The 27,706-nt window shown below is 34.3% G+C and overlaps 1 protein-coding gene across 1 annotated transcript in view; it reads left to right on the plus strand.

Moving 5' to 3' along the window:
* Positions 1–598: 598 nt before the first annotated feature.
* The window catches only part of LOC119635248 (putative uncharacterized protein DDB_G0282133), a 39,299-nt gene continuing 12,191 nt past the window's right edge, over positions 599–27,706 (plus strand). Inside the window, exons 1-5 of the mRNA XM_038029932.1 lie at positions 599–825; positions 952–1,442; positions 18,154–19,046; positions 23,651–24,889; positions 27,552–27,706. Coding sequence (XP_037885860.1) covers positions 1,276–1,442; positions 18,154–19,046; positions 23,651–24,889; positions 27,552–27,706 — 2,454 coding nt within the window. The 5' untranslated portion in view covers positions 599–825; positions 952–1,275. The remainder of the gene's footprint in view (positions 826–951; positions 1,443–18,153; positions 19,047–23,650; positions 24,890–27,551) is intronic.

The raw sequence follows: 27,706 nt of genomic DNA on the forward strand, positions 1-27,706 counted from the left end.
AAGTGGTATATAGTAAAATTAATTTTATATACTATTTAGAATTCGATATAGCGCTTAATAACTCTTACAGCTTTTTAAACAATATAACGATTGGAACATTGAAACCTTTTTGTAAAAGAACTATTACGATTGAGGCCTGTTAGCAAAGAAGAAAGTTAGACCTTTCATAACAAAAGTAAATACTTGGACCTATTTATAATGACTGGGATCTACTTGTAACGAGTAACTAAAAGTCAGTAGAGGAAAAGAGATCGGTCTAGAATTCGATACAAGTGGTTTTGTAACTATCTATTTTTATGTAAACATCTGTATTTACAATTTTTTTGGGTGTAAACTAATAGCACTAAATAAAATCATACCATGTTAAGTCATATCATCTGGCAGTACTGTTTTTAACGCCTCTGGTTTATTATCGCATCTGTGTTTTTCCATCGAATTATTTTTGCCCTGGCAACTCTACACATAAAAAAAATTTTTACGATTTAAGTTGGTTTGTTTTTTTTTCTGAAGTGCGTTGGTAATTGTGGGTAAAAATATAAGTCTGATGGCTTATTATGAAAAAACTCTTTAAAAAAAATTCATCGCAAAATGTACATGTAACAATAACCATTTAAACAATATTCTTTGTAAATCCCAAAAGTGTTAAGAAAATAAAAAAGTTTAGTGGAAAAAATACCAGAACGATCCCAATAATTAATCACTCAGTGAAATTTATGAAAATTGCGTAAATTTTTGTTGTGTGAAAATATAAAAAAGTTGTTTCTTTCGATCAGCTTTATCTGATTTAGAGTGGCGCCAAGTAAACAAAAATATTGCCTCCCTCCAGTAAATATAAGAAATAATTTTGAAGAATTAACTATTTTTTAATAATTAAAAATTTAGTGTATATGCGTTTTAAAATACCTTCGTTTATTTTGAAAATTGAAGTTTCTTTTCTTTTTTAAACGTAAGTGTTGGCTGCTTCCTGTGCTTGTGCGATGAACGATGAACATGCAACAAAAGTGTGTTCGTTGAATAAACCCGATTAATAAAACAGTGTATGGTGATTGATTCTCTCGACATATGTTTGGACGTTGTCGCCCTTAGTGACATCGACAAGCAATACTCAATTTTGACCACAACGTCATCCGCAGCAGTACCTATAGTAACAACCACAACAAAAATTTTTTTAAAAATTGTGTCGCGTTTGTGCGGAAGGTAGTCCTTGTGGGGCGAATAATCACATATTTTAGTTCAATTTATCGCTTCTGTTCGTTGATTTCTGCAAATCAAACAATGGCTGTGGTCCGCAAAAAACAGGACGATAAATATTTAGAAGCTTTACGTGAGTTAATCACCCTAGGAGGTGGCAACCGTCAATGTTTCGATTGCGGGCAAAAAGGACCTACATATGTTAACATGACTATTGGATCCTTCGTTTGCACACGCTGTTCGGGTGTACTGTAAGTAATATATTTGATATTTCATAACCTTTTAAGTGAAAATCGAGATATATGGAAAATTACGTCCATCACTCTCTCATAAGGATTACTAATTGTTCAATCAAGTTATAGCCATATTGCTTAAAATTTTGCTAGGGCATGTAGAAAATAGGACACGTTGTACTAATACAAATCTTTTTCGAAAGCTATTTGGTGTATACACCTCGAGAATGTAACGCATTCCTATATTTTATTAGGAGAACAGAGAGCGTGCGTACACTTTCATATTCATTACGTAAGGTTAACCATCTATTAAATTGGCCCTTTCGTTTGTAGCAACCAGAAATAGCCATTAAGAATACAATTTACTCTTGATCAGCTTAAGGTAAATTAAAAGGATGTAAAAAAAATGTTCGTCAGCACGTAATTTATGTGCGTCGATTTCCAAAAATATACAATGTTTATGGTGGTCTAACTTTGGGAAATATTTTTACTAAGTTTTAGATCAATAACTGCAAGTTGTAGCGATTTGAAAGTGTGTTTATGTGCTGAAACATATGATGTTTAGGATGAATATTTTATAAATATCATCTTTCGATTACCAGTAACATTTCTTTGGTTTATGCACGCGCGATCGTAGGCATACTTCTACACAAAATCGTTTTGTCGATTAAGATTAATACTATTTTACCGTTATCTTAACTTTTGTGAAAGGCGGTGAAGAGTGGAATAGAAGGACGCAAAAACGGACAAAGCAGAAGCTTGCGATCAGCAAGGATAGCTTAGTGTGTGCAGTTTTTGGAGCCCACGCTGTGGATGTTGCAAAATAAAGCACAATAAAACGATATAAAGTGAACTTTCGCTGGCAGGTGCAAAAGTATTTGCAGAAAATATTGAAAGAAGAGAGACATATTTAAATCTAGACTATGTTAAGCCTGTTCCATGATAGTTGTACAATATGCCTTAAAGTAAATAACAGGCGAATAAAGAGAGATCTAGTGATTGTTCATTTATTGATTAAAATTGCTCTTTACGGCTTAGATAATAATTCTTATTGGCTACAAAGGACACCACAATAATAAGAAAAAGTTGAACATATGGCTTTGGTTGCTGGGATGTACAGACATAGCTTGTCTAACTGCTTTTTTTACAAGTTTTGAAATCTTTATAACTTTGATGTCTCATCAACATCAAATTTTCTTAAGCCAATGCACGCCAGTGCATTTGTAAAAGCAATTTTGTTCTTTAAAGAAAAATTCAGTACAAACTTCTTACTAAATAAAATTATTTATTCATATTGAAAATTTGATGCCAGCAAATCAGTAGCATTTACAAAATATACTTTAATTGGCAGGCTAACAGATCGGATGACATAAACATGCCGTTAGATATTAACAATAGTCCCATCAACGTAGCAAAAATTAAAGTCTGCCATAATGTCCGAATCGCTTGTATTTTTCGAATGAAAACTCCTCTAAATATATTGTGTATTTCCTTAAAAAGAACGGGATCAGAAACATCAGAGAATCCTTCACATCTTATTTTCGTTGTCAACCACGAATATATAAATTATAAATAAACCCTTTTAAGGACTCCATATATTTGTGGATAACGTGAGACTTTAAAGGAATATAGCTTCTCCTATCTTGTCTTTTCATGAGATATTTGAGAAGAAAGTAATAAGAGTACATATTCAATTATTTAAGCATTTAAATTTATTTGATTAAGCAACGTATGCATAATACTTCCAAATTAAAGTAAAGTAGAAATGAATTCTTAATGATCGTCACCAACTCTAACTTTTTTGCTAGTCCTATAAAATTGTCCCATTTTTATATTGTTTACCGAAATGTTTTGCGTGGGCACATTACAATACTCCCTACACTTACACTAATCCGACTACTTGCGACTATTAAGTAAAGAAAAAACTTTGTGGTGTTTTTTCTCCAACATAGAGACACATTTTTGCTGTATTTTAGATTAACTTTATTTAGAAGACAATATATGGCATTTTGATTGACAACCTTTCGGATAGGTTCTGGTGAAACCATTTTGCACCGCTTGCCAAACTTTTGGGAAGTCTGGACAAAAAACTGAACTAATAGATGATCATAGACCTTTTTAAAGTCAACTTTTTTATGATTAAAAGTATACTCCAGGTGGGGAACGATGTTGGCTGTAAGGTGGACGCATCGAAACCTCTCAGCTAAATTTTGTCGTTTTTTGTAGTGTATTGTATATGATCTGCTGTCAGTCGAGCTGGAATTTTATTTCTGCTACTACTTCTGCTGTCTTTTAACATATTATTATCGTTTACCTCTCATCTCCTATTATAAATATTTTTAAAAATGGCGCGACTTTCGTTCCCTTTCCCACATGGGAATTCGGTCCGTTAAATTTTTCCAGTGGTACCCAAAAATAAAACATCTTGAACTTAGTCTATTGTCAAAACACTCGTCAATATTTAGTTTGCCAGCGATACTATAGGAGAAATTGTACCGATCTCCCTCAATTTTAAGAACGCTCGACTTTATCGAGTACCCAGCTGATATGTTACGTATTTGATAATGAAACTTCCAAGGACGAAAGGAGTAAACCATATAATTGCTAGTAGTAGTGCCTAACAGACCATCTTCTTTCTTTCACAAGTTTGCAAAGTCTTGTTAGCTTTGTCGCAGTGATGCGAATTTTTCCCAATCTTGGCTTATTCGTATTGCAATTATTTGCAATTTTGACTGAATTGAGACATGCTAAGCATTTTTGTTTTTTCTATCTACCAATTATCACTTTTCACACGCCCTATTTTCCACTTGATCAAGTTAATGTTGCCAACGTTACGCAATTTTAAAACCATTTAACTGGCCAAGTTGCCACGAAGTTTTTCCTTTAGCTGTTAAAAATTACATAATATTAATGACGCACGCAATATTGAAGAAGATGTAAGATTTAATTGCCATATCTGTCTCGAAAATGTTATTGAACATTCACATTTAGCCTACATTGTCTTACGTTATGGTAGAATTTGTGAAGAGAAAGTCGTACGACGTCAGCTTACGGGGAAAATTCAAAAAATATTTATAAAATATTTATGATTACCTGATTAGCCGGACCGTCCTCTTATTTATAAAGAGTTTCCCCCCGATTAAAATAAAGTTTTAATTTACCCAACCTTGTGAAATTTCATTCCCTAACATCATGAATTAGTAGAGTGAATAACGCGTCCTAAGTGCTCGTAAAAACCAAGAGCCGTATTTCCATGTAATTAATTTTAATTTAATTTCTATAGTAATATTAAAGTAAGCAAACACTGTCCAGATCCTTTTTTGTTTAACGCTGGCCAGTTATCAATTTGGTCGGTTTTGAACTTTCACAATTTAAATCTATTTAGTTCCGGGAATTTATGCTGCATTGTTCCTCTTCTTTTGATAAAAACTTCCAATTTCTTGTTTTTAATTACTTGTAGACTATAAAGCATTTTTGTGAAACTACGGTGAAGACCGCAAAACAATGTTGTGAACAAAACGATTTCCGTTCGTAGACGCTACAAAGAGAAAGGTTTAAGGACTTGAAATTTGTTCTACACAAGTTCTTGCAACGGTACTCATAATTTTTAATGGATCTATGCGAGGGACAGACACACTTTTACTGATTCCGCAGTTGCCGGCGATCAAAAGTGATTATTTTTATGTTATCTGCAATCCGCCGAATGTAACGGAGCATGACAAGTAAAAAATAAATTCTCTGCTGCAACATATAGTTTTCCTTGATGAAATTTAGTTTTTGTTTATCGACATATTTTTGTAAATTTTGTTGTGTACGTTTTCGTGGACTTAACATGCCGCATACATGAGTAGAGAAATTAGCAACCTTGAATACTATCCATGACTTCTCTTTTACATGTTGCTCTATTTTTTTCTAGGAGAGCGGCCAACAAACTGCAAACAATTCACTAACAGAAGGCACCCACATGTAAACGGATTTGTACATAAAAATGTATATTTGAAAATACTCAGATAATGTTCGAGTTTACATACAGAGCAGAATACAGCATAGAGCCAAGCCGAGTATATATATATATATATATATATACACTTTGACAAAGGCAAACATACATATTTACACTGAATGTAGGAAAACAACTAAGATCGAAAAAGTAAAAAAAAAAAAGAAAAGACAACACATATAAATTGTGCAAAATGCTACTTCGAAGTTGTCGAACAGGTTTCTGGTGGTGATTTTCATGAATTGTTGTTTATAATGCTGACGTTTTTATGCCAATAATATTGCTGGTCGCATATTCGTTGGCAGTTCTATTATTTATTTTTAAATGAATTTTTGTTTCTTTATTTTCAATTTGTTTCGTTCTTCATTGCATGAAATCTGAATGAGTCATTCAGAACGGATGTAAGCTTATTAAAAACTCTCCATGAATTCCATTTTTCTAATTTGTCGGACTTTTGTAGATTTAACATGTTGTTGCAAAGAGATGCAATAATTATATAATAGTACCCTACTGCACTAGAGATGTTCAATTACCATTTCAGCAACCCACACTCCACTGTAATCTGGCAATATTTCAGTTTTCGCAATTTGCAATTCTTTTGTGATACATTTCATTCAAGTTACATCGAGGAAAGTATAAAGATAACGAACTGCAATGCTCCCTCCTATTAGGCAGAGGAAAAGGCAGTCAAGAGGTCGCAGTGTTTTTGAAATGGATGCCTGAACGTTTTCCACCACAACACTCAGGTTATTATGGTGAAGACAGCGAGTCCAATATCCTCGAAGGTCTTGGGCAAATGCGTAACGTAAGCCATATAATGTGGTTAACCTTCACGGTACCTTCGCGGCAATTGTTATGCAGAGATTTACATGTTTTTTCACTAAAGAGATGTCCCCTACTCGCGTAATACGGGGACTGTTAGGAAGAAGAGAGAAAAGAGAAGGAAATAGGGAAGTATTGGCCCATTGGATGTGTGTCCAATCTGTAAGTATTATGCTCCTTGGTTTATTTGTTAAATAGGCCTAAGCCGACCTAACTACGGAATGTTTAGAAAAACGTATAACGCCAGTGAAATTTCATAAATAACTTCCGACTTTCTTTCGGGACAAGGCGCATGTTTTTCTGTAAATTTGAAAAGCGTTGTACATGTCATAATCAGTACATATAATTTAATGATATTCAATAAGAGACACACACCACCTAACACACATTTGTCATCGATAAGAGATTTTAATATTACATCTGCAAGAAAACCGAAAGTATTAGGTTTAAATGCTTTCAAAAAATTAATTAATTAGTATTCAGAGAACGCCATTAACCCTATCTAAATATACTTTCTGTCTAAGCAAAGCTATCGCTTAGAAAGAGAAACGTTGAAAACAAAAGAAAGTTTTTATTAAATTGTGTTCAACAAAAAAATAAATAAATAAATAGATAAATAAATAAAAAGTAAATGTGTACAGATGTGTATAAAAACTGTATATGCAAGCTTAAGTCTCAGCTACCATTCCATCCTCTTTGCTTTAACTGTCCCAAGACTCTCGCAGAGGTTGCTTTTTCTTTTACCTTGAAGCGAATATTGCTACCCCTTCGCAGTAAGATAAATATATAAAGTAACTATTGTTTATTAATTATGTTGGCAAATTGGCAAATTTAAATATGGCAATGAGAATATGTTAATCAATGACCGAAGAAGAATTAAAAAAATGTTCTTAAAAAAAAAATAATAGAATCCTTAGTACGTTTCTGATGAATGTTCCTGTGCTCTTCATTGTATGAAGAGTTTTAAAACAGTGGTCTTGCTGTATGTGGATGACGTCCATAGACCATATACCTAACTTAGCATGAATAGAAAAATTGTTTACTTTTCATTGTATTTTCTGTGCGGTCGTAGCAGCATTCAAGCAAATCTCTCATCGCCACTTATAGTGCAAGTTAGCAAAACTACAAAGTTTCATTTCACTTTTCTATCGCAAGCTACACTCTCAACAGTAACAATAGATACGAGCAACGGATGGATAAATATGCTGAAATTCTTTTGTCGAAATGTGTACACATTTTGCGAAATTCCCAGTACATGTGTTACAAACGAGAAGATACACTTAATATCAGGCAGCTTAAGGAGTCAGCGTACTCCACACCTCTTGTGTGCTTTCATTTTGTTATATGAACTTTTGTTTTGACATAAGCTTTAGTAATGAGAGTTAACTAAAATGAAACAAATGAGAATTAAATGAAAATAAACTGTACTCACAAGACCCTGATTTTGAATATCTCGCAAAGACAACCAAAATGTTTGCGTAACGATACATATACATGAGAGTATCTGGAGCGGGAAAGGCGACTAGTTCTATTAAAGAGCTTAATTGGTGGGCTGAGTAGTCGGGTAGATAAGAATCATGAAGACTGACTTCGTGGTCGATTTTGATATCATCCGTTGTCAATCCATCGATATCTATCCACTCGAAATGGAAAAACTATTCCTTTTCCTTTTCTTCAATAGATCAATCTTTCAATTGGTTATGACGAATATACTCGTCATGAAGATAAAAAAAATCGATATCTGTAATATTCTCTTCTTGAAGAATGGCATGATATAGAGCGCCTACAGGTAAAGGTAAACGGAGAAAAACTCTGTTCTCAAAGGCAAGAAAAATTTGGTTGGTTACTTCTAAACTACAGCCGACATAGCGGATACACCGATAAAATTTTGTATATATATTATATGGGTGATCCTTATATTGTAAAAATAGGCCTGGCAACATTATTGATATCAAATTTTCATTTTTTTTTTTTAGAACAATATTTAATTTTGTAAATTAAATTTTTAAAGCAAATAGTGAGATCCGACACTAAGAGTATAGCGGTATCGCAGTACCTGAAAGCACTCTATTTGGCTCAGAATAAATATAAAATTATGATGACAAGCAATATTAGAAATCGTTTATTAAAATTGTGGATGGGTTAACAAAAGCTTCCGGCAACGAATAACGGATGTAAATGGAATTTACCACAGCAGCCATTACCACTGGTAATGGTCCCGGAGTTATTTTGTTCTTTTTCCCATAACTTCGAAATGCTTTTTGTTTGGAACTTGGATTTTATAAACATATACCTTGTAAATGCCGAAACCCTTCCAAAAGTCGAAGACTCGTTTTTCCCTCGTCTAACGCTACGGAAACATTGGAATTATCTGGGCATCATCATATCAATAAAATATCTAACATTATTCAGGCTATTAAATGAGTCTACCTTTTAAAAAGAGAAGCGCCAATAATCTTGGTTGTTACTCCTAATCCTGCTTTTTTTAATATTTTTTTATTTTTTTGGTTTAAATAATTTTTAAGTGTTTACTTTTTCTCCATTTAATTTTTTACAAAAATTTTCTTTTTACGTTAATTTTTTATCAGAGACAATTGCTTCTTCAATCAGTTGCAAAGATACGCGTAGAACGATACGTAGAATGAGAACAAAAGGTTTGGACTTATAATCGGTTGTAGAGTGCACTCTAGTTTTAAATACCGAGAAACACAATTCAGCGGCCTGGCGGTAATGTATGTCACCGTCAAGCGTTGGAATTCCGTCAGTTTTCCACCTCAGTTTTTACAACTTTTAGAAGATCCAGTAATTGAAGATGAGAGGCAAATACCGTGACTTCCAATCGCATCAAAAATATATTCGCTTATAGAGGCAGCCTGTTTATTCTAAACAAAAGCATATTTTCACATTTCAATAGTCGTGATAACTAATGACCACAACAGTCACACTTAAAACAAGCGCAAGAATAATTCAAGACAATGATAAATGTATTCGTTGTCGACTTTAGGAGAAAGTTTATTTTTTTATATATATTTTTTTTTTTTTTTTGGTTTTTTTTTGTTGGCTGCACGCGCTCCCCAATTATATATTTTTGTATGTTTGTACAAATTTGTGTGCTTCCATAAGTGTGCATTAAAAAAACCTTGAATAATTCGCTTTTCTTTATATAAATGTGTTTGTGTGTGTGTGTGTGTGTGTGTGTGTGTGTGGTAAGCACTTAAGCTATTTCACGAAAGATTCTGTGAATTTGTGCTTATAAACGCTGGTGCGTCTGGTCTTATTTTTATTTTTGTAACCATAATAAAGCTTGTGAAATATCTAAAATTGTGTTATCCCACGTATTTGTTGAGTCACATTATTTAGTAAGCCAGCCTTGCAAGTTTAGAGCTAGGGGAGACTGATATTTTTTTGATTAGAAAAAACATATGTGTATATCAGATTTGAGTCCAAGGTAGAACAAAGATTCATTAATGATAATAAGGTGTGATTGAATAAGTCGTCGAAGCGACTTTGTTTTGTTCTCGAGGTTAATGAATCAATCCTTAATCCATTTTTTCGTCAAACATTAGCAGTATTAGCGTTTCACGTCTGGGCTATCGAGCACTGCCTCTTACCTAGCACATGTGGTTAGTAGTCAATCTGCCCGCTTTTGGATGTATCTTTTGGCATGTGAATGCGCATGCGTCATAGACAGCAAGCATGTGTTCCGTCATTTTTAGCAGTAAAAATGCTTATGATGCTGTTACTTCGAACTCACTTCCATATAATGTTTTGAAGCTTGATAAACGCGTAACCAAATGATATAAATATTACGCTCGGCAAATGCTTACACGCGAGCAATGTCATCTCTTCAAAAAAACCGTTAGCAATTTTTCGGTATTTCTGGTGCTGTACTTCTCATACTGATAAACGACATTTGATATGATATTATATGACACAAGTTGACACTACTTAACGGTTTTTATATTACGATGTAGTTTTCTGAAAATCGATGGCGAAAGCTTGCGATGGCGATAGTTTCGATGGTTCTAAACTTGATATTGGAATCGAGGTAAACACGAATTTGAGATCACACTCGACGACTTAAAGGCAAGAAGCACTTTTTCTTGTGCTTTAGAGATTAGCGACCTGTTTTATGGTTCTCAATAATTCAAGATCCAGTAGCTGCGGGTTAAGGACTCGCTGTAACGATTAGAAAATTTACGATTGCGCTGTGAAGTATGCATCTTTGCCTTATCGATTGCGAACTCCTTCGAACACAAAATTGCTTCCGAGTAACGTATTCAAATTACGTTCGACCGTATTCGATATCGAGAACCATAAGCCAGCCAAAGCTTAAATAAATAAATCGACACCTCTCACCTGAAGCGTTTGGATCAGAAAACTCCAAAGTTATAAAAGGCTTTGGAACGAATCACCGCCAAAGAATTGCGGCTATTTAAAAATGTAATTTCAATTGAACTTCACACTGGATCCTCTGCCGAATGGGATGGGTGTGACGTGTCTTGCTCATAACGCTTTAGAACTTGGCTACGAACACAAATTTATTAGACGCAGATCTAAATATAGCAAAAGACATTTATGTAGTAGAATAGGTCATAAGCTAATTAATACCTTAATAATTGTTTTTCTTCTTTATGTGCATATATATGCATTGCTGCAAATGCATTTATATATACAGCCCTGAGTGGCATAGACATACTTTAGAGAATTGGCCATGTAACGTATGTTGGTAAAAATATCAATTGTTGTTGTTCATTCAAACAAACCACATGTGTTAACTTTATTAGCTTTGCATTGTTAAAATATCTCATTGCAGCGGCGTAGGAAAATTAGCAGAATATGTATGTACTTGCTTCTAACAATTAGCACAAAATATAATTTTATATATAAGTATTATTAGAGAGATATTACAAAAAAAAAAAAATCATTTACAATGCGTTGTAACTTGACCGAAGCTGTTGTCAGTATTCCTCTAACTTGGTATTTAAAGTGCTAAAAAATGTTGGAATTTATAAATCTAACTTAAATACAATTTTCAATGAAAGTTAGAAGACGCCATCACTAGAAAAAAATGGTCTCACAATCCCCCTATCACTTCTATGCATGATTCCAGAGCGAAATTCATCGCAGCTGTTTTTAAGCGAGCATATGTCAAATATATAAAAAAAAATGAAACGGCGATTTCCGTCGGCATACGTCCAACATACGCGCCCTGTATGAAGTCCATTTGAATATCCAGGAAGAAGCGTTTCTTTTATTTCATATTCGGGGAGAAAAGTAACAAAAAAAAAAAAACAAACTTCTTATCGCACAGAAAGAACGACATAGTTAAGATACATTGTCTTTACTACTGCATCTATCTAATCTGTTTAATATGTCTGTACAAAGTTGGCCGGCACAACTTGCCCTCCGAAAATACGTAAATTTTTGCCGGAAAGTTTATGGTGTCTCTGTACTGAGAACAATACCTTTATTAGATGGATATTTATGTTCATGACATGCGATCGGACTTTGTACCCTCTGTTGAAAAATAAGCATATGACTTGCAAGTTTCGTATACAACCTAAAATAGTAAAAATAAACAACCCGTCGAGAATATGCAAACAATCATATCTAAAACACAAGTGAACACGTTACAGTCGGGCTAGGTCGTCTATTAAAGACCCTACGGCACTATATCTACCATAGTTTTATTTTCGCCAAACAACACGAAAATTATATCCTCTTTTCTATGCACTTGCTTTTATGGACCTATATATTAAAAATTAAACCACCTTACTAATGAAGCCTTGCTTTTCGCAAGAATGGTTACGCGTAAGAGGTTCAAGAGTTGGGGTACCTGTTCAAAACTCAGCACAATTAATTCTTATACCAAATCACTATTGTGGATCAATTTTCATCGTGTAATATTAAAACTTCGACTTTTCTGCTCTAAATAACATAAAGTTTGAAAATTCTTGTTAGGGTAGGATCCAAAAAATAGGCCGACATGGTCCAAATTTGGTACAGCTAATTTTTATACCCTACACCACTTGGTAATACAGAATATATACGTTTGCAACAGCCAGAAGGGCTTAAGATCCATTAAATTGATTTAACCTTACCTGTCCGTTTGCTGCATGTCACAATTTTTGAGACATTTTGATGAAATCTGCAAACAGACGTACTTTGGCCAAAGAACGAAAACTATTGAAAATGGCTGGGATCGGTCCACTTCTTCGACCACTCGCCATATAACGTTCTATTCTAGAAGGTCGTTATATGAAAAAAAATGCAATGTTTAAAATTTCTGCGGTATTCCAAAATGGTGTGAAAACCTTGGACCGTCTGTTGTCATTTTTTGAATCCCGTCTCATATAACCATACCTATGGAGAGTGAATCTTTACATGTTGGAAAGGTCGAATTTCCAATGTTTATTTCATGGTAAAAAATAGTAAATTAAGAAAGTAATCTATCTTGCCGAAGTTGGACTACGTAGGTCATGAATCTTAAACCCTTATATGCCAAGAAGGCCTAATTGCTAATCTTTTTGCGATGAAAATTTTCTAATGATAGTAATCACATGGATCTACTTCTTGCCCTCACTGCATCTCAAGAGTAGTGAGCCCTTCGGAAAGAGGCTTAATTTTTAATATCTTGTAACTACAATTAATTCATAAGCGTTTCAGCAAAAAAAATTAACGATACGGAATTTGGGTCACGTAGGTCCATTTCTTTTTAACCACAAAAAATATAGACGTTATTATGAAACGCAAAGAGGAAATCTAACCTTCCAATATATGGGCTTCCATTAAAATTATGGCTTTACATGAAAATAATGCACTTTTTAGTGTATTACTAATAAAACCAGGCGAAGTGGCTTAGTGTATTTAAGTCGATGAAGCCAGACTTTATAAATTAAAGCAAAATTCTAAAATTTAAGTTTGTATGAGATTCGAACACACGCATAATTACAACAAGGGTAAACGTGTGTGTGTGTGTCGTCATTGTAACTGTTTCCTAGATGCTGTAACAGTAATGTGGTTGTGCATAGAAAAACGAAAGAAAGAAACTTTCACTTTCTTAACAACGTAAAACCAACAGTGATGTAGAAGCTCTGCCTTACTCTATAAATAGAAAATTAAAATTATTTTGTTATCGTGTTTCCAGTTGCCATGTGTGCTTTTTGGATCAAGTAAACACAAACAAAACCAAGGCTTAAAAGCAATAAAAATAAAACCCGCAACCGGTGAATGGCGTGGAAGAGGGAGGATGGGGTGAAGCTTGAGATACTCCACACAACATATATGTTCACGATAAGCATCTACTTCTGAGTCAATTTAAGTATTCCCCGTCTGCCCGTCCGTTCGTCCGTCAGGCTAATGTCTGTTTGTGGTAAACTTTCTCCTGCAACTATCAGTGTCAAATTTGGTAAAAACATTTTTCTTCACGCCCCCATAGTTCGTTTGTTTTTAGAAGCAAAGGAAAGGAATGAAGAGGAGAAGGAAGCAAAGCAAGGCGAAGGCTATAGAAAATCGCCAGTCTCGTCCACAGCGAACTACTCAAATGAGAACACCTCTGTTTGATTCCTCTGTATCGAAAGTTTGTCGCTATAAGCATGAAAGATTCGCTCACAGCCGAATATAATTTTCTTACTTATTGTTCGTTCTGATAACTTAACTTAGTGACTACTGTTAATAGTGGAAGGAAAATGGTTGGCTATTGGCTATAAATACTTTCTCTGATTTTAATTTCTTTAGTTTTTTGCGTTTGTACAACAAAGTTACCACAGTTTGTGAAGGTAATCAACGTTTTCTTTTTATTAAGTTCAGCTCTATTTTGCGATAGGCAACAATTGTTTATTATAATTGCTATACAACACTTGACACTGGATCCATTAATTGAATATGAAATAATTTTTTCAGTTCTTTTCTGATTTTTTTATTTTATTTTACTGTTTCTTTTCATCGTAAGGCATCCAAAAATTACTACGTAAAGCCATAGTTTTCAAAAACGCTTCCGTGGGGATCCTAGTGGCTTAAACTTTTATATGCCAATTTGTCCTTCAAACACGAAACACTCAAGTTTGTTTTCATACAACGATGTGCGGTTTTTTACTGTTACACGCATTCACTGCAATTTCTTCTTCTTCTTCTTTCCTCTGACGGGGCCTGAAGGAGGCTTATTTATCACCTCAAATATTTAATGTTCCCGCGATTTTAGCGGCAAATATAGCCACCACGAAACTCCCTAAAGGGCCGTTCCCAACAATCGGGTAGAAGACCCACACTACGCAGATTCTGCGGCAACAAAAACTGCAGGCAGTAGTTCCACGCAGAGGGGACACTCTGGACAACCACTTGTGATATTGGGAATAAAAGCAAAATTTCGCTAAACCTGATAAAAAAAAAAAGAACTGAGCTCATTTTTCGGTGCGGCCATGTCTCTGTCGCTTATCGTACGCTCTTGATGGCGAAAAATTGTAGTCACTTTCGTAATAAAAAGTTTAGCGTAAATTAACAAGTGACTCTCGTTCGCATTGGGCTTGTTATAACGGTTTCCTTATTTCTTAGTCCCAACATGGAAATTAAAAATTTGATGATGAATTAAACAGACTGACGACGATATTTTCACATTTGAAGTTATGGTCAACTCTTAGTATGCGCAGCGTATAACCATTTAAAGATTAGCAAATATTATCCATATTAATAGGTTACCGTAGAATTAATATTACTGTAAAAACGGCGAAATTATTATTAAATGCATCAGCAAAGTAAGCATTCCTTTTAGGTGTGAATAGTAGAAAAGTGGTTAATGAAGCAAATGTGCATCGCTTTTAGTTCTTATCATGGAACGGAGTTATTCTTGTAATAAGATGTTAGTCGCTCAAACAAAATACACATATCTTTGATGTGTTTTGGGTAATGTTATACGTTTGACGATCTTCGACGTCTGTATAGTTTTTTAAATCGCTGCTATTACCTCAAAACTCTTTTCGAAGATCAAACTTGATTCTTGTTTCGTTTTCCGATTCTAGAGTCATCCTCCAAGAAGCGGCAAGATTGTAAAGCCAAAGAGATTGTACATAGCAATCATCCTTTTCGGAAATCATAGTAAGCGTAATAAGAAAAGGTTCGCCGATTACCTGCAAAACGTTTTCACTTGGCAATATTTGTATTCGAAAATATTTCCACTTTTAATGACTTTAACATATTTGGAAATTATCGAATACTTACTAGTAAAATTTTTTATAGGTACAAGCGATGAAATAATTTCCGAAGCCAAGCAAATGTGTTGAAAATAACTTACCAAAGAAAATCTCAATCAGAAAATATATGAAACGTGTGTGTTGCGGATAAAACAAAAAAAAAAGACGAAAGACGAAAGACGAAAGAACTTGTGTACGTACACACTCATGTTTATTAAAATAATAATAATAAAGATGTGTGTGCGTTGTGCATTCGTATCTACAATACTTCTTTTTTGCACATATTAAGTTCGTTCTTACTGATGTAAGAACCGATTAGTACTGAGGACTTATATGTTAGCGGTATGTTGGGGAAACAAAAGTTATTTTAAGCTCTCCGAACTTGACACAGTTATGATATATTAGCGTTTGCAACGATTTGTTTGCGACAACATAAGAATGACAAATAGTCTAAGCTACACTACTTAACGATGGCGCAGTTCTTTCAGTGTAACATTGTAATAGATAGCCAATACTATGCAACCTATTAAGTTCCAGTACTAAACCACTAAAAGATTGGAATGAAAGACAGGGAGTTCTTTGAGCCTTTATTCGTTTGTGAAAGCAAACATTTGCAACTGACAGTTTGGACATTTTTATCTACTATGGTAAATATGGGAAAAACTTGAAAAATCACCAAATTCCGAAAAAGAAATTATGTGTTATATACAAGATGGCCATGATTACAATATCCATCCAGTATTTAAGTAAATCACAAACTTTAGAAGTGCTTTAAAAATGAATGCAAGTAAAAATTCTACATAACACTTTGTCTAAAATCATCGCCATCATCATTATCGTTACTAACGCCTCGTAGCGTGCAAGGTCATTTTCTCTTCTTTATTTATTTATTTTTCCAGTATAGAATTTTTCTTAAAGACGCCATCAAGTCTCTTGCCGCAAATGGAAAAAAAAAATTTCTTTTTTTTCAACACATCCGGTCAAATTATATTTGACTTTGAATATGTAAAATACAAAAGCATTAAATTTGTGCAAAAAAAAAAAAAAAAAAAAAAAAACACATTTTGCTTACATCAACTGTAAGAGGAAAAAGTCAGATACTATATAAGTATCTCTTGTCCTCTCCTACTTCCAAAAGTTAATCGTATTATTCAACGTGATATTCTGAGCATGATAGACACATCAACCCGCCCGTCCAAAAGTATCAACTAAGATTTTTCGAAATTAAATTTCGCACTATTTTTTTCATATTTAACGCCTTAGGTAGGTCTATCCGATACATAATTTTCGAAGCATTTGCCATTTCTTTCCTGCTTCATAGGAAAGTGTAGCAAATAAAAAAAAGGAAGAATTATAAGAAACTTTGAATATCTAATAATTTAAACAAAGATTTTAAATTTTAATTTTTTTTGTTTTCAAAAGTTTAACTTCGCAGAAACATGCAAAGTGTAATGAGGAAAAAGCCGTGTACCTTCTTGTATATTATTTTGAAAGCCCCGAGAAGGACTTAAGATTGACCTGCCTTTTATTATACCAATCGATTCAGAATCATTGCCTGAATTTTTGCCTACAAATTTATCAAAAAACCAAAAAGATGACCATTATTTTTATACCCGTCACCGAAGGATGAAGGGTGTATTCATTCTGTGAAAATGTTTGCGACGTCCAGAAGGAAGCATCGGAGAACTCACAAAGTATATATATTCTTGATCAGCATTAAACTCTAAATCGATTTAAGCATGTCCGTCTGTCCGTCCGTCCTTGTAATGTTGGTTGTAAACATTTTCCTGGCCGCAAAAGTAAAGCTATCGATTTCAAATTTGGCAGAAACATTGGAAATTCTTGCACGCAAGGTGGTATTGAAAATGTGCCAAATCGGGTGAAGGACACGCCTACAGCACCACGTAAACTGAGAACACCTGTGTTGTTCAAAAGGAATGAAATATTGGTTTTTTGCTCATTATTCATAAACTATAGCAAATAAATCTACAAAAATTTGAATGCATATTCTATGTTACAGCATTCGTGCACAAGAATGGGAAAAATTGATCGCGCCTACTCAATATTTTAGATATCAAGTTTTAATTGTTTTTTCAATACCTTTAGAAGGTGCAGGAAAAAGCTTCAAAAAGCCCATCAAGTATACAAATTCTTGGGCAATTTCAAATCTGGAATGCAATTAAAAATGTCCGTTTGTTCGTCCGTTCATATGTGTATATGCATGCCAGTGTAGTGTTTGTGGTAAACATTGTCCCGTTAGCGAAATTGAAGATACAACGCTCATAAATTGCAAAAGAATTTAAAAGTGACTTAAACTTTTCGAAGGACACGCCCACAGCATCTACACGCCCATGTTACAAAAACTTTTATTTTGGAAATAGCAAATATCGGCCGCGCCCACTCCATATTATAGAGCATGAAAATTTTTTTCTTTTCCTCTTTTGTTTTTTTTTTAGAATAACGGATTTAAGTTTCTTACTTGTTTGTTCTTGTGTGGACCTTTTCGCGGATAGTTGTTCTATCGGTTAATAATTCAAGGTCTTCCAGCAAGCTGATGAATGTTGGGACCAACGATAAGATAACTTTTACTACTCATTTTTACTAAGGATGCATTTTTAGCGGAAGAAATCTAAAACATTTGTGCACTTGCACTTTACTTGTTAAGCAAGAATATTGACGTCAATTGGATCTGTTTCTCATACTTTCTTTTTTTTTTCAGACGCGGATTAACACCGCCCCATCGCGTGAAATCCATTTCAATGGCAACTTTTACCCAGGAAGAGATTGATTTTCTAAAAACGCACGGGAATGATATATGTTCCAAGACCTGGCTGGGCTTATGGGATCCTAAACGGGTAGTACATCAGGATCAACGTGAATTGATGATCGATAAGTATGAGCGCAAGCGCTACTATCTAGAGCCGGCTAGTCCCTTAAAATCACTCACAAACGCCACAAATTTGAAGACAACTACAGCGTCCGCAGGTGCGTTTGCATCCATTTCAGCGAACAAAAATTGCATTACACAAACTAGCAGCAACAATAACAGCAATAGCAATAACGAAAACAATAAAAATCGTAACAATAATTACAATCAAAACAATAATCATTCGCAATTAACACCGCCCAGTTCTCAATGCAATGGCCTGCGCAGGAATGCTTTAACGCAGAAAATGACAACAACATCAACAGCAGCTATAAGCCGTCCCCAGCACAATACTCTACTGCAAAATAGCTTTAATGGCATCAAAGAAACAGACGCTTTCGGGTCGGGCTCGGTTGGAGCCATGTCCGATACTAGCAGTTGTGCCAGTAACGGTTTCAGTGGCGAAGCAGATTTTGTGGCTGATTTCGGTACAGCCAATATATTCGATGCTACTACTGCATACTCACCGGAAATTTCCCCGTCCAATGGCTACGCCAAAATTCAGACTTTAAAACCTACTCGCCAATCCCTAAATGATGGTAATCAAAAAAATCCTGCGCAAATTTCTGTCCCATCTATACCCAATGGGCATATTAAAAGTGAAAATGAATGCGGACAGTTTCTATGCAATGCTAACACTGAGAATTTTGCGGATTTCGAACACGCGCCCATTTACAACGCTGCAGGTAAGCTCCGCATTAATAATTCGACGATGTTTAATATTTTGCAAAAAAAAGAAGAACTAAGTTCATTCTCAATCCATTTCACTTACTACAAGCTCTTCTCACATATGTCTGTTTCGGAAGCATTTTCAAGTTAAGTAAAAGTTATGCTTTTGATCCTTATATTCGTTTAAGCCATATCTCCTGTTCAGTCGGCTATCGTTATTACTGTGGTTACTGTTTCTGATTTCCTTTGTATTCTGTTTGAACCATTCTAAGCGTTTTAGCCCTATATATATATATATATATATATATATGTCTCTGAGATAATATTCATTTACAAATTTTCTCTTATTATAACCTACACCACTTATGGTACAGGATATATTAACTTAGTCGCGGTCGTATGTAACGCGCAAAAGGGCTTAAGATGAACCCTCCTTTTATTATACCGATGAGTTGATCTAAGCTTGTCTGTCTCTCTGTCCGTTTGATGTCTATCCATGTAAATTTGTGTTCAAGCTGCCGTTCGCAATTTTTGAGATATTTCGATGAAATTTGGTATAGTAAGGTGTTTTGGTCCAAGGATGAACGCTATTGAAAATAGTTCGTTTCGGTTCACTTTTTCGACCACTCCCCATGTAAAGCCCTATTCTGAAAACTCGTTATCTGGAAAAATATAGCAATTTTCAAAATTTCTTGACAAAAGTGGCTAAGTAGTAATATTTCGGCATTCTAAATTGGTATGAAAACTGTGCAATGGCTGGGGCAATTTTCGGACCTCCCTCAAATATCGAAAGCTAAGGTATAAATTTTTGTGATGAAAATTATATCATAATAGCAATTTAACATAAAAAAATTAACTGGTCCAAATTTAGACCATCTCGGCCTACATTTTGGATCCTACCTTATAAAAAAAAATTTTCGCGGAAATTGATCCTTTGTAGAGCAGGAAAAACTACGTTTTAACAAATGGTGATCGAAATTGACCCATAATATTTTAGGAACTTCATACAGAAATGAACTCTACAACTCCGATTTTTGGATCCTGCCCTATGTAAGGATTAAACTTGTACTATATTAGGGTACGTTTTGGGCCCGCTTCTCCAACGCTGTGCACATGAAAAATTTGCCTTTATATACAATCAAGACATATTATTATTATTATTACTATTATAAATTTAGCTAGAGAATAAATTCCAAGACTAAAGCACTAGCAAATGTATCTAAGACTTTCGGCTTTATTAAAGAATTCTACCGCACTTGAGATTTGAACGCACAACCATTGAGAAACAAGATATAATTTTTGTGTTCTATAATAAAATTAAGAATTGTGTTAGACAGTGTAGTGTATTTAATGATCGGCCTTGCCCGACTATAATGTTCTTACTTGTTTTTATTATGAAATCAAGTAATTAAATCTCGAATTTTTTTTTAATTTATTGCTGGTTCAACAAACCAAAAAATTCTTTGTCTACTGCCTTTTCTTCTCGTATTTTGTTTCTTATATTTTTTGCATTTAAACTCGAAAATGTCATTCTCATAGTTATGCGCATCACAGGGTTTCCGAAATTCAGACATCTGTTCTGATTCATAGCAATCTTTCCTTTTCTTATTCACAAGTGACTTTGGCTACTGATCATGAATGTGACACCTTGTTATTATTTAACCCATTGTCATAACTGGTGTGAACCATACAATGATATAATGAAATTCAAGTATTTGTTACAATGAATAAAAATAAGTAAGAAAATTATATTCGGTCGTGACTGAATCTTTCATACCCATCACCATTATTCTAAAGACGACAAAAAAAATGAAAGAAAGAAATTTTCATACTCTATAATATGGAGTGGACGAGGCTGATATTTTCTGCTTTCAAAATAAAAGTTCTTATCGCATAGGCATATGTGGGCATTGTAGGCTTGTCTTTGAAAAGGATACGCTCTCACTCACTTAGAAGCTCTTTTGCAAATTCCTAGGTGATATTTTCTAACTGGCCAAGAATTTATATACTGTATAGGGGTTTTGAAGCTTCTTTTTGCTCGTTATAAAGGTAAAGGAATTACTTTTTTTTCTCATTCAAAACATAAGTCTCCTACGTAGAACAGAAATCCTGTTATAAATGAGTTCTGACTCAAATTTTAATTGTGTGCTACTATCTCGTGGCAGCGCTTTACTATGTGGACTTAGATCCTAATTTTTGATTGCCTAGTTTTCTGAATTTTTTTTTAGAAAACTTTCTTCTTATATTAGAGAGAAGTGTTTTTCATCTAAGTGGCCGCATGGGCTAAGAATGTCGACTGACAACTCAATGGCCATGGTTTCAAATCTCAAGTGCGGTAGATTTTTCAATTAATCCGATAGCCTTAGAGGCTAGTGCTTTAAGACTTTAGTCTTTGAATTTATTTCTCTGACTAAATTAATTCTTCTTCAACCAGTTATGAAGATATACGTAAAATGGCAACACAAAATTAGTCTCGTAGCAAATTGTAGCAACATAAAACGTATGCTGCATTCAAGCTTTAAACAATGAGAATGACAATTAACTCAATGTCGCTATGACTTAATAAAGTGCCCGCAACTACAACATAAGTTTGACTAAAGATCTGTGTGTGTGTGCATGTTACGCACTGATTAGACTGAAATCTTTATATTATTTATTTTTTTCCATCTGAGAATCAGTCCAAATATTATGACAATGCAATTTTGCATCCTCATCGCTTCATTTGCATATAACGGACACGAGTTGCATTCGTTTAACATCAGTAAGTACTGGCATTTTCACGACCAAAATGAGGTTAGTGCTCGGATCAATGAATATTTCCTTAAAATGTCACGCACTTGATATACGACCTTCCAGACGCAAATAATGCGAAACGATATCACGCGAAGGCGGAATAGTTTTTTCCCCCTTTCCAAAAAGAAATCAAATGGAAATGGAGCAAAGTATATATTTTGTGGGATCTACCTCTCATTCTCTCACAAGCGTTGCTCACGTACTTCTTACTCGAATTCCTTTGATTCAATTTGCACACACAAGAACTTCCGTGAAGAAACAAATATTTCCAAATATTTTTCGGATCACTTTACAAATATAAAGCAAATATTGATCTGCAATTACATTGCAAATTGACGCGAACATTAACCCGCTTGCTCTAAGAATTTGCAGTGAAATTACGTTCGCTCGACAAATGGACAGGTTTAAGTTAGTGAACATTACAGATTGTCTACAGTAAATTTCATATTTTTTATCCGATCGGATCACCTTACATAACGATGCAAACCGTTGCTTTAAAGGTGTTCAAGAAATTGGGCCTTGTCTCCAAGTTCATAGACATGGACTAAATTGAATTGATCGGTAAGGATGGTACAAAAGATTTAAGGATATCCCAATGTTCCCACCTTCACTTACGGTTTTCGGTGTTCAAGTAACCCCCTTTAAGTACGGTAGAGTTTACCTTGATCGTAGCTATAGTGAGTATTTAGTCCTAATAGGTTGTTACGACGATCTTGCAATATATCATTCCCTTTCTGCACGTGCTCTTTTTTCTGGCCGTTACCGTGTTACGCGCATAAAAAGAAAAAAGGTTGCCGTTTACAGATATAGTGTTCGATTTCAAATCACAACTTTGGACCTAGAAGAAGCAATCAAAAATATTCTGCAAATATGACTCATCATCTAAATATGATGGCGCAGCGTTAACGTAAATGATCGTTGATTTTGTTATTGTTACTGTTACTTAAGTAGTAGCACCTGCACTGGACACTAATAATAAATAAAATATTTCTGATCTTTCGCATCAGTCATCAGACGCGTATACTTTTATTAGAGTATTTTATCAAGTTATACGATTTGAAACGGCAGTTAAATCCCTGAAGACTGACCATGGCGCTCTATGCCGTTGAGAACGGCCGCTTTGATAATCCAACTAACGCTGGACGTGTCATAAACAATGTACCAGAAAGGAATAAAACCGGAAATGATTATCAAGAAAGACTGTTATGCTCTCCTATTACAAAGAAAGAGACAAAAAAAATGAACTAATAATCGACAGGGAATATGTTAGGTTACGAAGTTTAAGTTAAGGAAGAGTAAAAGAACTGAAAGCAATTGCAATAAAAGAATGAAAAAAAAAAAACTAACGGCATAATGAAAATTATTTTATATTCATCTTCTTCATCATCTTGTTCTAATTGAACCGGTAACTATTTAATGTCTTTTCGCCTTTGGTACACACCATCGATTTACACGCGAATTATCTATGACAGCGAAAGAAGACGATGTACATGAAAGCGATGAATAAGTCAATTGGGCGGAAGAATTTAGAACTATGTTTAGAATTTAGAAAAGTGAGAGATTAGATTTACGATTTCCTTCTATTGAAATGAATTTTATAATAACACATATACACATGTCAAATACTACAAATGTTTATACCTGTTGTGTTGGCATAGCCTTTCAAGCTCTGCAGCGAAACTTGAAATTAAGTTTTATGATTTTATTGCCGTATAATGTTTATTTCTCTATTTCTATTAACATTTTAAGTTATCTTCTTCTTTGTTTTTTTTCAACAAGTTCTCAACATTAATTTCTTTGTTCTTTTCACACCTGCATGAATCTAAAGAGTCACAACCTAATGTTCTTGAAAATATCAGCTGTAAATTTGTAAGAAAATATGCCATTCGTAAAAAATCGGTGACAGGATCTAGTGCAAGCAATAACCAGTGTCCAGACGATAGCCAAAGCAGGGCGAAGGAATCCTCGAGCATAGCGGATGTGGTGCTTAGGGATTGTCAAAACAGGTTTGATAATCCTTTCGATTATTTCGATGCCATTGTTAATTTGAACAATGCCGATAACCAGTTCAAGGGACAACGTGAACATATTAACGAAAAACAAGCAACTAATCTTAGTCAAGTGGCGCCGAATAATAAGTTAACACCCTTTACATTGGTAGGAAATAAATTTTCTTTTAACAGCGATTTCCATAAAGCACCTGCAGATGATGTAAACCCATTTCATAGCTTCTGCAATACGACTTGGACTAATTGGCCAGCAGACCAAGATAGCTCAGCAGACCAAACATTTTGCTTTAATAATTTAAGTCATCAAGAACGCCCGCAAACTATACCGCAACAATATATTACCCCCTTCCCCTGGCCTAACTATAATGATGGATGCAATTCTGATGATAATCGCCGCATGCAATTATCAGCGATACCAGTGACCGTCTCAGTTTCATCGCCGTCCTCCTCCTTAACGTCGATGGCAACGACGTGCTCATTAGAAACGTCACCATCAACGAGCAGTGCGACAAGCATCGTTCACCAAAAGCTGAGTCTTACGAATCCATTTCGCGTACATCTCCTTAATAATGGCAATTGTTGCGATAGTAGTAGCTTTACAAATTCTAACGAAACGGGTGTAAATGTTCTTTCCAAACCTGGCCCTAACTTGGCAGCGTCCTCTACTCGTACAAATTGCGAATTTAATTGTAATTATTTTGATAATGAAAGCAACAGCCACACAAGCGATGACCAAACTAATCAATCCTTAGCAAATTTTGCGAGTGATACGACAACCGCGCGTAAAAGGCAAAGTGTATTGTCACGTCCTTCCTACAATTCCGCAACTGCTTCTGTCAAGACGAGTACTGCTCTTCCGGCTATAAATTCTGTTGAAATTGTTCAATGTCACCGGCATGATCCTGATAATGATAACGATAACGGTATTGATGATGATGTTGATGTGAATGTTCATCTAGCAAATGCTAATTCGACGATTCAAAATGCAAACATAACGAGCTTTTGCCCTTCTAGTTATTTCTTTTCAAATTTAAACAAAAATATGAGTAACAGTTGCTGTAAGTCATACATATATTGTCGTTTTTGAAAGTTTTTTTTTTATTATTTACTTAACAAACATACAAGTTTTTATTTTCTCTTTTTGAGGATTTTACCATCCTTTTGTTCATCCTTTACACATTTACGTGGCTTTTATGTTATGTTTTGGCCTTTTTTCCATTTTTTTTTTGTTTTTTTTTTTTTTTTTTTTTGTTTTACTTATCGCCAAACTTGGTTTTTGCTATATTTGCCTAATTGGAAAGCATGATTTCTCCCCTAATTTTTTAATTGCATTATTTTCCGCAAAGAATACATTCAAGGAGGACATAAATGAAGCTTAACTTAAATATTTTTATTCATCATTTCGAAAACTGCACTATTTAATGAGTGATTTTTTTTCCGTATCCCTTTAGGGGAAATTTCGTCGATTGGGGGAACAGTTCTTTTTCACTCACAAATCTATTCAAATTTAAGCAAATTTCATTACGGACTCATGCACAGATTCAATATTCAAGTGGTGGGATTGAAAAAGTTTAACTCTGGGAGATTTTTCTTTCGAAATTCGATTAAAACGGTTCCCGCTATCAAGTGAACCCGATATCGAATTTGCATTTTGGGTTGATGGTTCTTGTTGACGAGAATCGGACGACGGTACTCGATCTCGTATGAATGTTCGCTAGGCATCGAATGTAAAATGTTATATTTTAGCCCGGAAGCAAAATATCTCTCAACCTTAATGTTCAAAGAACAAATAGACTAAAATGGACGTGGAGAGATTACTTAATCTCAGAGATGAACCGTACAAAATCTTGGCAAAAGTAATAAATTCAAATAACGATTTTCAATGCTTTTACTTGTTGGTACCCAAAAAAGTTTGGGTAGGTATAAATGCTTACGGAATTGACGAAAAAATTCTTGCGAAGTAGTGGAAATATACACTTACCCGAAATTATTTAGCAAATAGTCTTAAAATGCGATATTCAATGCCCGGGCATTATAGACTCAGGCAAATTTTATGTGGAATATGAAGTTAGTCGTCAAAAAAAAAGAAGAAGAAGTCAATTTAAATAAACAATGATATGATGCTTGATGCAATTGATGAAAATTTATTTTATATAGTTTCTAATTATTTCATCAAACTTTTTAAGGTTATCGAAGCAAATTCCCTCCCTTCCTTGCTTCACAGTTCGTTCATTTTACTGTTTGAGGAATTTACTAAATGATGATAACCGTATAGAACCTTGCCGCCGTGATGACAAGCGAAGAGGGTTACTCTTATTCCTCAGCAGTCTCCTTGGGATGATCACAAGATTTTCATCCTTAATTGTTTCTTTACGCAGGCATGTGTGCAGGTATAAAAAGAATGTAACGGGATCCATTGGTTTTGTTGCGTGAAAATAATATTTTATCGATTGACATTCAAGTCGAACTTTTTTTTGAATTCATTTACTTGCTGAAAATGGGTTTGCAGTTGTCGTCAATGGAGCACGCTAAGGAAATAACTGTTTTTTTTGTGGCAAAAATTAGATGACTTCGATTTTAACGATGTGTCGTTTCAATAAAATGCTATACATTTAATGACAAAATCAATTTATTGAGAAAAAGTTCAATGATTATGCAAACTCCAAGAATACCTAGGTGGCGCTGCCAGAAAAATCATTCCATCGAATTCTGTTAGACTCTTTACTTTGGAGTCATGTTGGAGCATTGGCTTACTCCAATAACCAATGACCTCTCAATGACCTTATTCGCCCAGGTTATTCGTGTTATGGGTGAAATAAAAGCACACGTATGTGGAAAAGAGGCAAGAATTGGTGTTCCCACATCGAATTTGCGCAGAAGTTTTTTAAATAAAATTAGCATGAACCAATATCTAAATTAACGGATAATTCACGTTCATACCTTTTACCGTTTAATGTTTTTTGGAAATTAAAAAAAAAAAAAACTCATTTGCTTTTCCCGTGTTTTTTTTTTTTATACATTTTATTTTCTCCCTTTACTTTGCAATATTTTGTTCTATATATATATATATATACCGATGATATCACAAATATTCCGTTATAAATACAACGGATGGAAGCTCAACACGATAGCAAAGGCAATCGAGTACCATCAACCCAAAAAGCGATCGTATCGTTTTTCTCCTTCGTATCGTATACAGGCCGACCCCAGATCCTTGAGAATAACTGACAGAAAGACATATCAGAGTGCCGTAATATACGCTTTAGTGGCTGAGCTAAGCTAAGGTTTCATTTTTAACAAATCCAGCACTGCTTATGCATACGCGCGCTTAAGGCGTACTATCATCTGTCCACTAAAACTGGGGTCACTTTTCTAAAATTTATTTAGAAGAGCAAAAAGTTTATTAATATTCAGATTTTTGCTTATGATTTAATAAATGGTTAAATAAAAAACGTTTTTTCAGATTTTTTTAAAAAGAAAAGAAGGAAAAGGTGTGACAGCTTTCGGGAAACAATGATTTTTTTTCTTGACCTTTGTATTTTTTTTTTTTTGGCATAATTATTAATAAAAATAATTTTCCCAAAAGGCTTTTGTTAATATTTGCATCGTATTAAAATATAGATTTAAAATTATGTTCTTTGGCACGCATCCAAGAAAGTACGGAATGTGCATGAATTGATTGATTTTCCTCTCACTAAGCAATAATTCAATTTTTTTCAGGTCTTCCTATGCCCGGCGGATTCAGTAATAATCATTTTATGAATTCTACAAGGGATTGTAATAAAAGCAATCAGAATTTTTCGAAAGGTCGTAGCATTAGTAATAACGATAATAATTGCAATAATAATAAAAATTATTACAATAATAATAATAAT

The sequence above is a fragment of the Glossina fuscipes genome, unplaced genomic scaffold (assembly GCF_014805625.2).
Source record: "Glossina fuscipes isolate IAEA_lab_2018 unplaced genomic scaffold, Yale_Gfus_2 26, whole genome shotgun sequence".
Taxonomy (NCBI): domain Eukaryota; kingdom Metazoa; phylum Arthropoda; class Insecta; order Diptera; family Glossinidae; genus Glossina; species Glossina fuscipes.